We start from the raw sequence: 12294 nt of genomic DNA, 5'->3' as shown, positions 1-12294 counted from the left end.
GAACCGGGCGCAAGCTAACAAAATGAATTTCAACAGGGACAAATGTAAGGTTCTGCACTTAGGCAGGATGAACCAGATGCACAAATATAAGATGAGACAATTGGCTTACTAGCAGCACATGTGAAAAGGATCTAGGGGTTTTGGTGGACCACAAGCTTATCATGAGTCAACAGTGTGATGCAGCAGTAAAAAAAAAGCTAATGCTATTCTAGGCTGCATCAACAGAAGTATAGTGTCCAGATCAGGAGAAACAATAGTACCACTCTATTCTGCCTTGGTCCGACCCCATCTGGAATACTGTGTCCAATTCTGGGCGCCACAATTTAAGAAGGCTATTGACAAGCTGGAACATGTGCAGAGGACGGCAGCCAAGATGATCAAGGGTCTGGAAACCAAGCCTTATGAGGAGTGGTTGAAGGAGCTGGGTATGTTTAGTCTGGAAAAGACTAGAGGAGACTCAGTGGACCATTGAGGTTTTATGAGAGAGAGAGAGAGAGAGAGAGAGAGAGAGAGAGAGAGAGCGCATTCCAGTGATATCCTATGTTTTTTTAAAAAACAAAAAGTTTGAAGTACATCCTTTTGATACTGTCTGGATGGAGAGCTGGGAGTGGGGTGTGGGATAGAAAACCACTGACTTCTGTGTGGCTCAGGTGTGACTACTGCACACAACTGTTACTCCATCTACTTTTATTTATTTTTATTTATTTCATAAAATTTATACACTGCTTGATTGTGAGAAACAAACCTGAAAGCAGTTTACAGAAATATAAAACTGGGATAGCTCAGTTGGTAGAGCACAAGACTCCTAATCTCTGGGTCGTGGGTTGCGGAAAAGATTCCTGCATCGCAGTCAGTTGGAGTAGATTACTCTTGTGGTCCCTTCCAACTCTAGAATTCTATGACTCAATAAAATTATGATGTAAAAATGACAGTAGTTTAAAACATACAAAAAGTTAAAATACTAAAAGGTTCAAATGCACATCAGTTTCTAAACATTTGGGTGGGCTTGTCTAAACAAGAATGATTTTAGCAGGTGCCGAAAATAATGCAGGGAAGGCACCCACTTGGTATCAATAGGCAGGGAGTTCCAGAGTGTAGGTGGCAGCTGTAGTTGTGCCAGTTCCACCAGCTGAGTGGGCACATGTTGGGTGAACCGGTCCCAAGTTGTTAAGGGATTTACATCAGGGGGCGGCAACCTAAGGCCCATGGGCCACAAGTGGGCCATGGGGGTCATTTTACCGGCCCATGAGCCACCCCCCAAACCGAGCCCCACGCTCAGCGAGTCCCTGCGCACTGTGCTAAACCGGCGCAGCACAGTGTGGGGACTTGTGGAGCGGCGCAGGAAATCGAGTCTGCGCAGGAAATCACGCGTGCGCGCGATCCGGCCCACGAAGGGGGCTCCGCAGCAGTGAACTGGCCCAGGCAAGGTAAGCCTTGCCCACCTCTGATTTACATGCTAGTAGTAACACCTTGATCGCCGAAGAATTGGTGCTTTTGAATTCTGGTGCTGGAGGAGACTCTTGAGAGTCCCATGGACTGCAAGAAGATCAAACCTCTCCATTCTGAAGGAAAGCAGCCCTGAGTGCTCACTGGAAGGACAGATCCTGAAGCTGAGGCTCCAATACTTGGGCCACCTCATGAGAAGAGAAGACTCCCTGGAAAAGACCCTGATGCTGGGAAAGATGGAGGGCACAAGGAGAAGGGGAGGACAGAGGACGAGATGGTTGGACAGTGTTCTCAAAGCTGCTAACATGAGTTTGACCAAACTGCGGGAGGCAGTGGAAGACAGGAGTGCCTGGCGTGCGCTGGTCCATGGGGTCACGAAGAGTCGGACACGATTAAACGACTAAACACCACCAACAGTAACACCTTGAACTTATGTGCTGACATGGCCTCAGTCCTGCCAGCAATTGTGCTGCAGCAGACAGTTCCAACTACAGCTTCTGGGTCAAGCACAAGAGAAGTCCCACTTTTGCCTCCCACTCCCACCCTGCACACAGCCCCTGAGGAAGGACAGCCCTTGAACCGGAGCACGTTCCTCGCCACGGGTCGGCAGAGACATGTTTTGCTCCTTACTGTGTTTGGGCAAAAAGGAAGCCTTTCCGAACAATGCTGGGGCTATTTTTGCCAGTTCTCATTTTAGTCGCTTATCATAACAGGAACCGCAACACAATATCAACAGATGCCAGTTGTGGAACAATAGTTTGGGGAAGGCTTATTCTTTCCAAGTAAGGAACCCGCTCCCACCTCAAATGAAAATTCTTCCCCAAAAGAAGTTGAAAGCGAAACATCCAAGCTATAAAGCTGCACCCAGTGACTCAGAGCACAAAGGGCATCAGTCATGGGGGGTGCTGAACCCCTCAGAGTTGTAGAGACCCGAAGGGTCATCTAGCCCAGAAGCCCCAGCCCTGGACTGCTGCAACTTCTGAAGAGCATCTTGGTCTGGGATGACGGATGCAGCATCAGAAAAGGGGGCCCAAATCTGGCAGTGGCGGCTTTCCACATTTTGAAGGAAGCGCAAAAGCATGTTTATGGCCACAAAATCCAGAGCAAAAAATGGCCTCACTCTGCCAGTCTTGGCTGTAGATTTCCCACAATCCCCTTATTTGGCTCTGAGGGAAACAGGATGATAGATGAGGTGGTTCAATCCTGCGGGACTCTTCTTACTCACTTTAGCCTTGAGAAAACCACTGGATGAGCAAAACACTTTGTGGCGCTTGCCTGAGGAGCGGCTTCCCTGCCAAGCCCAGCGTGAGGCAGCTCCCATTAGCAACAGGTGCTTCTGGCAATGAGTCACCGGGGAATCTTGCCGGTCTCCGTCACTCAGCCACGGGCCTCATTGTCTGGTGACTTTTCCTGCCAACTGGTTGGGCGGCTCCAGCACGGCAGCTCTCTGGCTTTGTGTCATAGCTCACGTTTCCACGCACTTGCTCACCTTGGACACGGCCCAAAGTGAGTCAGAGACATAGCTGTCAACTTTCGGATTTGAAAATAAGGGATCAGCAGCCTCACCTGTCCCGGAGACAGTGTACGGGATATCTAACAATCCGGGATAGCAGTGGGAAGCAGCGGGAAACGGCGCTGAAATAAGGGAATTTCCCGCAAAAAAAGGGAAGGTTGGCAGCTATGGTCAGAGAGCTTAGAGCCTTGGGCACTTTCCCTCTTGGAACCTGCACGTCTGATGGGGAGGGGCTGTGAGCTGAGGGCAGGATGCGGCCTGCATCCCTGGGGAGTTACAGTCAAAGGTCTAGGTCAGTGGTGCTCAGACCTTTGGGGGCTACTGCCCCCTTGGTTTCATAGACTCCTCCCCAGTGCCCCCTCCCTTATAGAAAGCATTATTCAGAAAAGCAGCTTGCACAAAGATAACAATTCCAAACAGCAACACTTAATCACATATTTCTTCAAAATCCATTAAAAAACTATCTAGTTTAATTAATCCAGCAAAACTGATGGACTGTGATCCAGGGATAGTGGCTTTTCAAAGCCATTTCTACCTCCAGCACCTCCTGCTGCCACCCTTTGCCTCTTAGAGCTCCCCCCCAAAAAAAAGTATTCCCACAGCTCCCCCCCCCAGGACCACTAGTGTCCACTTTGGGCACCACTGGTATAGGGGATACATCTGGGGGTGGGGAACCCCCTCTCTGACTGACCCATGAGACTCTCCCCAAGACACAGCCTCCCTCCAGGAAGGGGGGAGAAATTCAGTTCACATTTAACAGCAAAAGTTATCAAATTTGCACCTTCTAAATAGGTATGATAACTGCAACACAGCAGTTCTTCAAAAGCCACCTCTCTCCAGACAGTCAACATTTTAAAAAATGCCTGTACTGGGGAAACGTGTGCATAAAAATGAGTATTTTAGTGAAAATGACATACAAAAGGGCAAGTCGCCTGCTGTCATTGTTAGGGGTACAACTCTTGCTTAGGGTGCAAGACAGAATGCCAGCCAAGCTGCTGGGAATCCTGGATTGGGGGAGGAGATGGCTGTTGCTCAGGGGCACAGCCCAGACTTCATATGCAGAAGGCCCCCTTGGCTGCTTGCCAGATTAGGAGGCAATCCCAGCCATGCGGCTCAGTGGTCTGACTGAGTTCAAGGCAGCTTGATATATTTGTGTGTTGGAACATGGAGCCCAGGAAAATTAGGACAGGGATCATCAGTCTAGCACACATGAAGTGTGGGGCATTTTCCATCCCAACAGTTTCAGATAATTTCCATGCAGGGAGAGCCCACCACAAAACTATTTATCAGCATTTAAACTCCACCTTCGTTCGGTCCCAGCTCCTGCCCACCTAGCAGTTCGAAAGCACCCCTAAGTGCAAGTAGATAAATAGGTACCGCTTTATAGCGGGAAGGTAACGGCGTTTCCGTGCACTGCGCTGGTGCTGGCTCGCCAGAGCAGCTTCGTCACGCTGGCCACGTGACCTGGAAGTGTCTGTGGACAGCACTGGCTCCCGGCCTCTTAAGTGAGATGAGCACGCAACCCCAGAGTCGGACACGACTGGCCCATACGGGCAGGGGTACCTTTACCTTTACCTTTAAACTCCACCTTGAAGTAAGATGGGGTCGCTGGAGCTCTTTCACGCCCTGAGCCTTCTGGGGGGAATCTGCATGGATTTGCTTGGAGCAAAATAAGCTTCGCGGGGGAAATGATGCAAGACAACATTATCCAAGACCCTTTTTCATGTGCCCCACCACACAAGGGGACTGGGGAGGGCGGCAACATGAAAACTGACCTTTTCTGCAGTGGCTCCCCTGTGGAATGCTCTCCCCAGTGAGGCCCACCTGGCTGCTTCCTTACATTTATTCAGGCACCAAGTTAAAATGTCTCTCTCCAACCAGGCCTTTGGCTAAACAATCTATAGCCTCCATCTGGCAGCGGAGGGTTATTGTTTTGGCTGTTATTATCTTGTGTATTTTTGTGTCTTTATAGTGTAAACTGCCCTGTGTTTCTCAGATGAAGTGTGATATTGATAGATGAAAGAAAGAAAGAAAGAAAGAAAGAAAGAAAGAAAGAAAGAAAGAAAGAATACCTTTGAAACAGAAAGAAAAATTAACCAAAGAGAAATGAGTGGTCCAAGCCTACAGCCAAGAATGGACCTAAATCCAAAGCAGCAGCTCCCAAGCAGCAGTCCCTATGGAATTGGCTTTGAGCTTTTAAAGAAAGGAAGGCAGGAAATCTGAAGGATGGCAGTCTTGAGAAACCGGAGGAGGAGAGAAAATCCCTCCATCTCACTCAGATGGAAACTCCCCAAGACTTTACAGAAATGTATTGTTCTCCAACAATACCCATGTTCCGCACTCCCCAGGGGTGGGAAGTCCAATGATCTGTGCAACAGAATTCTGCTTCCTCTGTATGTGGAAACCCCCGCGATAGGGCTGGGTGGTGCCTGGTGGAGCTGGCCAGGATTCTTGCAGGGGAGAAGGACCATGACCGTTAAAGTGGTTTCTGAGTGCTTCAAACATATGGCATGGATATGACCATTGTTGTCAGAGCAAGCGTTTCCCCAGTTTCTGGCACATTGCTCCCATCACTTTCTTTTTGGGGAACACAAGAATGTAAGAGCCTGCTGGATCAGACCAAAGATGGTCCCAGTGGTGGAGGAACCCTCTCCAGCATCCAGGGAGGGGCGGGGCAAACCACTTGGTGACACACACGCAACATCCATACAAAGTGTGCATGTGCGGCAGTCCACCACGCGTGCACGCTCCGTACAGGATGCCGCTGGCACAGCAATCATATGGACTGCTGCGCAAGTGGCATCCCATATGGAGTGTGCACACGCAGCATCCCATACGGATCCCTCGGCCGCTCTACAGCTGGGGGGAGAGGCAGGGGCAATCTTATCACACACACCCCCAGAGTGGCACCCGGGTCAGCCCACTCCCTCCGCCCCCCACTTCGTACGCCCCTGGATGGCCCCTCTAGTCCAGCATCCTATTCTCACAGTAGCCAACCAGGAGTTCCTTGTGAGAAACCCCCGAAGCAGGATTTGAACCCAAGATTCCTCTCTTCTCCTGTGGTTTCAGCAGCAGGTATCCAGAAGAATTGTTACCTCAAACTGTTGGGAAAGGGCATAGCCATGGGGGTAGCAGTCATCGATAGCCCTCTGCTCCATGAAAGTGGGTTTACTCCATGAAAGTGGGTTTACTCCCAATCAACTACAATGGCAAAACCTTACTTTGTGAAAAGGTGACTCAAAAGCACCCACAGACAGCTAAGAAGCAACACTTTTTCTCCAGTTGATTTTGACAAAGCTTTATTTATATATAAAAAAATACATTACTTTTGCTACAATGCAGCTGCAAAGCAAAATACAAATAGTAATGTTAATATGTTAATAACTCCTGCTACTTTAAAGTGCATGGGTGGGGAGAAAATTCATTGCAATTAAGAGGAATGGAGCTTAAAAGCATTTTTTAAACTTGTAGTGCAATGGAGTGTTGTCTCCTTGGCCTGAAAGCAAAGTTACGGAACCATCCCTTGCTAAGCCAAAAAGGAACACTCTTAAATTTCACAGTTTACGCTTGAGGGGACTCATTCTGGTGACTCAACAGTGGCGCAAAGCAAAGGCAAGCAGGCAGAGGGCACAGATTAGACCTCATCCAGAAACTGGCCTCCTTGCTCCAGGTGACAAGGGAGTCACCAAAAGCCATTTGCCATTTGCAGAGGGGGCTTTTGGGGGCTTTTGCATTTCTCAGTTTCATTTTTTCCTGCATTCCTAAGTTTTTAAGTCTTAAAGTTTAGTTTGCTACATTTCTACATCACTTTGCAATTATTATTTTTAAGTCTGCATGAAAATTTATCAACCTTTTAGCCTGCATTTCATAGAACTTTCACTGGAAGTGACCCAAATGCTCATCTACGGCAGTCCGGAACATTGCAAACATCTACATTCCTCCACAGATTGACATTTTTTGCAAGCTAATTTCCTTAGCATAACAGAGTTTTTGGGTATGCCATCTTCACCACGCTTTCCCCCCAAAGAGACACTGTCTTTGGTTGGAGAACTGCGCTGCAAAATTTGGAGAAGTGCAAACTTCCAAGGACAGCTGTTTGGGGAAGTGTGAATGAGGTAGGTTTGCGTTTAAGGCAAAGCGAATCAAACGTCCCCCGCTAACGCTCCCCCAGCAAAGTTGCTGCTCTCAAAACTAATCTGTTGAGGAAGGTTTTCCCAACCTGTCAGGGTGCTGCCTGCCTGCACCTGTGGCAGAGGCGGCCAGCAGCCTCGCTTGGCAACTGCTGCCCATGCAATAACCTTCGTTGTTTAGCTACAACCCAACTGCAAAACCCTTCAGTCAGTAGCTTTCAAGTCTCATTGGTTATGACATCAAGGAAAGCATACTTGGAATATAGATGAAAGGTGTTAGATACAGATTAAATATTTTGGTTTTTTGCTGATGTAACTGAAGGCACAAAACAGGAAAAAGGAATCTGTGCCCCCCCCCCATTTTTTGTTTATTCCTTTTATCATTTACACCCCACCTTTCATTTAAGGGGCCGTACACAGTTCCCCTCCAACCTGTTTTATCCTCACAGCAAGCCTGTGAGGTAGGTTAGTGCAGAGATACTGTGACTGTCTCAAGATCACACCCAGCGAGAGCTTCGTGGCAGAGCAGGGAATTCAAACCCTGGTCTCTCCCAGGTCCTAGTTTGACAGTATAACCACAACACCACACTGGTTCTGGATTGGAAGAGGGAGAATATATGCAGTATTTTGTCTTTAGATACACACTTAAATGTGGATCCCCCTCTCCCCAAAACTGGCTAGAACAGAGATAAGGGGGACTCAAGTGAGGGTTGAAATGAAATAGACTCATTTGCCAATCTCTCGGAGGTGTTGCTGGCAGCTAACAAGCCAGCCAGCCAGCAGAGAAGACCAAGACAGGAAACAGACGTCTGCCTTACTCTGTAATCAGCCACCAAACCACGTTGCTCAGCATCATCTCAGCCACCGGCTGCAGCTCTCTAAGGTTTCAGAAGGCAGGAGCCTATTTTGTTTTTAATGCCAGCAATTGCAGCTTTTGCATGCACTGCTTCCTCACAAGGAAGAAGAAAAACAGACCCACATCCAGATTGCTGGTCTACTCAGAAGCACATGTACACAATATAAGAGGTAGAACTCAGCCTTGTGAACACCCTGGGATCTCCCTCTTTCTTCTCTATATGAACTGACTTCCAGAAATTAAGACACACAAAAAATCACCTTCAAAGGCTTTCCAACATCTTTGCCTACAAGTGGCCCTGAGGCTTGTTAATTTTGTTCCCCACAAAAAGAGGATCTGATTTTTTAGAAAAATATAATAAATAAAAATAAATATCCTTCATCCGGTGAAATCACACAAAGGATTTCCAAACATCTGTGAGTTAACTGGCCAGGAAGCAGGATCAGAAAGGCAGGAAACTGCATCCCCCAGTTTGAGGCAGGAAACTGCGTCCCTGACACCCCACAGCCCAGACAATTGCACCAACCCATTCTCCACCCTTGCCAGATGGACAAGCATAGAAGCAGGCAAATCTGGGACTAGGCAGGACAGACCAGGTGGTGGCCTCTTGACAGGCCAGTGGTCAATTGCCAGTTGACCACCTACTGCTAATGGAGAATCTTCCAAATGCTAGACTAGGTGGCTCTTCATCTGAACCTACAGGATGTTTCTTTGATCTTGGTGCATATTGGGGATGCCTTGATATACATTAATTATGCCTTATAACTGTTCAGAGATCCTGAGCATGTATCGTTGCATGGAAAATGTCAGAAACATCAAAAGAACATTCAGAACGCCAGTTATTTAAAAAAGATGCAGAAGACCGTCAAGTCTTATAAACCTTGGGCCTGAAAGTTTGCTCTCCAATCTGAGGAAACTTTTATTTAGCACGTGAGCTCTGTGTTGGGTCCTGATGCCTGCCTTTGAAGAAGCCTGACGTGGACCTTCACAAGCCCCCCTGGGCCACCTCAGCCATACCCTCTGCCCCGTTAGCTGCCCCATGCCTTGTTGTTTGCACTGGTTCTCCTTCATCACCCAGGTGTTCATATCATCATGTTCATTTTGGCAGGACCCATCCTGCTCAAGATTTCAGGATCTTGGTGCTTCTGCAGACAGAACAGCCACCAACCTCTCCTTCATTCTGCTATCAACTATGCACCACCAGGTTGCCACTTCTCGGAGCAAGTGGAGAATAGGTGGCTTCTAAGCCCAAGGGAAGAATTATATCTATTGAGGGACCCACTTCTGAGATGGAACAAGATACACTAGAAAGAGGTACAGTTTGGTCACTTGTGCTGGTAGGCAGTCAGAAGCTCAAGTCCTCAATGGGTGAGCAAGACGACTGCCGCCATATGCAACAGTCCTAGCCAGAGGGACAAAGATGTTTGGGTGGCCCAGTCCTTTGCCATCTTATTCCTGGGCTCCTCAAGCAGCTTCTTCACATTGGAGGGCTTTGTCAGGCATTCTGTCACAAGGGTCTGGTTAAACCAATCCTCCTGGGAAACGCAGGAATAAGTGCCATAGAGCTCGTCTGTCATATTGTCTATGAAGTGGATGCAATGGCGATGGCCAGGTCCACAATGCGCAACCGTTTGGTTGTCACGGAGCCAAGTGTAAGTGGCATGGTGGGATTTGATAGAGCAGTTGAGGTAATAGCGGGCGCCTGGTGCCACGGTCACAGTCTCACAGTGCTGGTTGTCATCACCTGGACAGGAAGGAAGAGCAGATGGTGAGAGTGAGTGAGAGAGAGAGAGATTGAGAGATCACCCTTTGCACACCCCGGTGTGGAACAGCAACCGTCAGGAGGCCTTTGTGGTGCTTGTGGCGTCATGATGGGACCAAGGTTGACTGAAAATCCCTAGCTCCTGAATCACAGTGCATTATTCCTGCTCAAGAGATCCATCTTCTTGCTCGCCAGCTGTTGGTGAACGTAAGAGCACTGCTAGATGTTGTGCTGATGGCCTCTGGGTCCCTAAATCAGCCTCCTGCAACCTGATGGACTACAACTCCCACCAGACTCAGCCAGCATGCTCAATGGTCAAGATCAAGGACCACCGCTAGCCCAACGGGCAGGTTGCTATTGTTTAGCAAGGCCAACACTGATCAAAAGGGGCATCATCCATACTTGGACTAGCTGGCCAACTGGTTTCCCTCCAAATCTAAAGCAGGACTGGGAGAAGCTGTGGCCCTCCAAAAGCTGCTGAACTCCAGCTCCCATCTGCTCCAGCCAGAACGGCCAATGGTCGGGGTGATGGGAACTGAGGTCCAGCAGCATCTGGAGGGCTGCATGGCTCCACGTTCCTGATCTTCAGGAAGGGCAAGAAAATGGTTTAATTGCAAACATTACCTTTAGCGTGGCTGTGGCTTGGAGATGAACAAATATCCGTAACAGGATTGTGTGTTAGAGCCTGCAGCAATGTGCTAAAAGAGAGAGAGAGAATTAGAATGTAAGGAGAGCCCAAGAACTCACAAGGTGTCAGTGTTGACACTTTATTCAAAGAAACAAAGAGAGTTCAGGTTTAGTGAGCACAGCAACTCTTCCCCGTAGGTTTTGATCCATGCAGGCACTTGCATAAAATGGGGAGGAAGAGAGTCATGGACACCACCTTGAGCTTTTTGGAGGAAAAGGTGGTACACAAATGTATTTAAGTAACAAATACATTTTTAATGCCTCACCAAGGGTTCCCTGCAAGCAGAAAGCTAGCTCAGCAGCAACAAGGTGGGGCTAGAACGTCTCGTCCTGAGATGATCACTTTCTGCATGCATGCAGGAAGGTGTCATCCAGAAGTGTACTCAAATGCTTTGTCACCTTGCTCTGCCACAAGTCTGTATGCGCCAGAGAGCATGTAGATATAGAACGTGCAACTGTCAACAGTAGAAATGAAGGGGGAGGAGGGTTGGAAATCAGAGGGACCTACCCATTTCCATGCTGGTCATGGTCATAAACAGAAGTGCATCTCCCGTTGATCCATCCGCAGTCAGGATCCCTCGCCAGGATACAGCTCTCACAGCTGTCCTTATACGCCCCACACATAGCCATGGGCAGCTGAACCACCTCCCTCTCAGAGGCTACAAACAGCTCCTTCTGCAAGATAAAATAAAGCAACAGCTGCACCGAGCTCTTTCCAAACAGCAGGACAGAGAGATGACTAATGCATATTCTTGAAGGGCATCATGGACCAGCCTATCTGTACCCAGAGAATGGGTAACATCAGTCTAACAGGAAAAGCAACAGCCACTGAGTGACGCACAGGAATTGTTCCTACTTTTGCAGAGGAACAGGCGACTGAAGGGAATCCCTTTTGCATGCCAGTGTATTCAAGGAGCAGAGGGTTGTCAATGGCTCCTTGTCAGGACGGCTCTGCTCTGCCACCACAGTTGGGTGGGGCTCTAGGGCTCAAGTCCGACTTGTCAAGGGCTTCCCATAATGGGCACCTGCTTGGCCACTGCAAGAAGAGGAAGCTGGACTAGGTGGGCCATTGGCCTGATCCAGCAGGACTCCTCTTATGCCACCCCTAGAACAGATTCTCCCCGTGTTCAGAAAAAAAGAGCATGAGACAGTCTCAAGGTTGTGGGTTTGAGCCCCACACTGGGCAAAAAGATTCCTGCATTGCAGAAGGTTGGCCTAGACAATCCCTGTGGTCCCTTCCAACACTAGCATTCAATAATAATAATAATAATAATAATAATAATAATAATAATAATAAAAATAAATTATTTATACCCCGCCCATCTGGCTGGGTTTCCCCAGCCACTCTGGGCAGCTTCCAACCAAATATCGGAAACACTACAGCGTCAGACATTAAAAACTTCCCTAAACAGGGCCGCCTTCACTTGTCTTTTAAAAGTAAAATAGTTGCTTATTGCCTTGACATCTGCTGGGAGGGCGTTCCACAGGGCAGGCGCCACTATCGAGAAGGCCCTCTGCCTGGTTCCCTGTAACCTCACTTCTTGCAGTGAGGGAACCACCAGAAGGCCCTCGGCACTGGACCTCAGTGTCCGGGCTGAATGATGGGGGTGGAGACGCTCCTTCAGGTATACAGGACCAAGGTTGTTTAGGGCTTTAAAGGTCAGCACCAACACTTTGAATTGTGCTCGGAAACGTACTGGGAGCCAATGCAGATCTCTCAGGACTGGTGTTACGTGTTTCTGGAGGCCGCTCCCAGTCTCCAGTCTAGCTGCTGCATTCTGGATTAATTGCAGTTTCTGAGTCACCTTCAAAGGTAGCCCCACATAGAGCGCATTGCTGTAATCTAAGCGGGAGATAACCAGAGCATGCACTACTCTGGCAAGACAGTCTGCGGGCAGGT

General features: G+C 48.5%; 1 protein-coding gene across 1 annotated transcript in view; it reads right to left on the bottom strand.

The window, feature by feature from the left end:
* Positions 1–8035: 8035 nt before the first annotated feature.
* The window catches only part of SEMA7A (semaphorin 7A (John Milton Hagen blood group)), a 49109-nt gene continuing 44850 nt past the window's right edge, over positions 8036–12294 (bottom strand). The window contains exons 12-14 of the mRNA XM_053403606.1: positions 10903–11069; positions 10332–10405; positions 8036–9689 (exon numbers count right to left, since the gene is read on the bottom strand). Coding sequence (XP_053259581.1) covers positions 9307–9689; positions 10332–10405; positions 10903–11069 — 624 coding nt within the window. The 3' untranslated portion in view covers positions 8036–9306. The remainder of the gene's footprint in view (positions 9690–10331; positions 10406–10902; positions 11070–12294) is intronic.

Source organism: Podarcis raffonei, chromosome 9, assembly GCF_027172205.1.
Source record: "Podarcis raffonei isolate rPodRaf1 chromosome 9, rPodRaf1.pri, whole genome shotgun sequence".
NCBI classification, from domain to species: domain Eukaryota; kingdom Metazoa; phylum Chordata; class Lepidosauria; order Squamata; family Lacertidae; genus Podarcis; species Podarcis raffonei.
The sequence above is the reverse complement of the archived record's forward strand: the minus strand, read 5'-3'. Positions and strand labels throughout refer to the sequence as shown.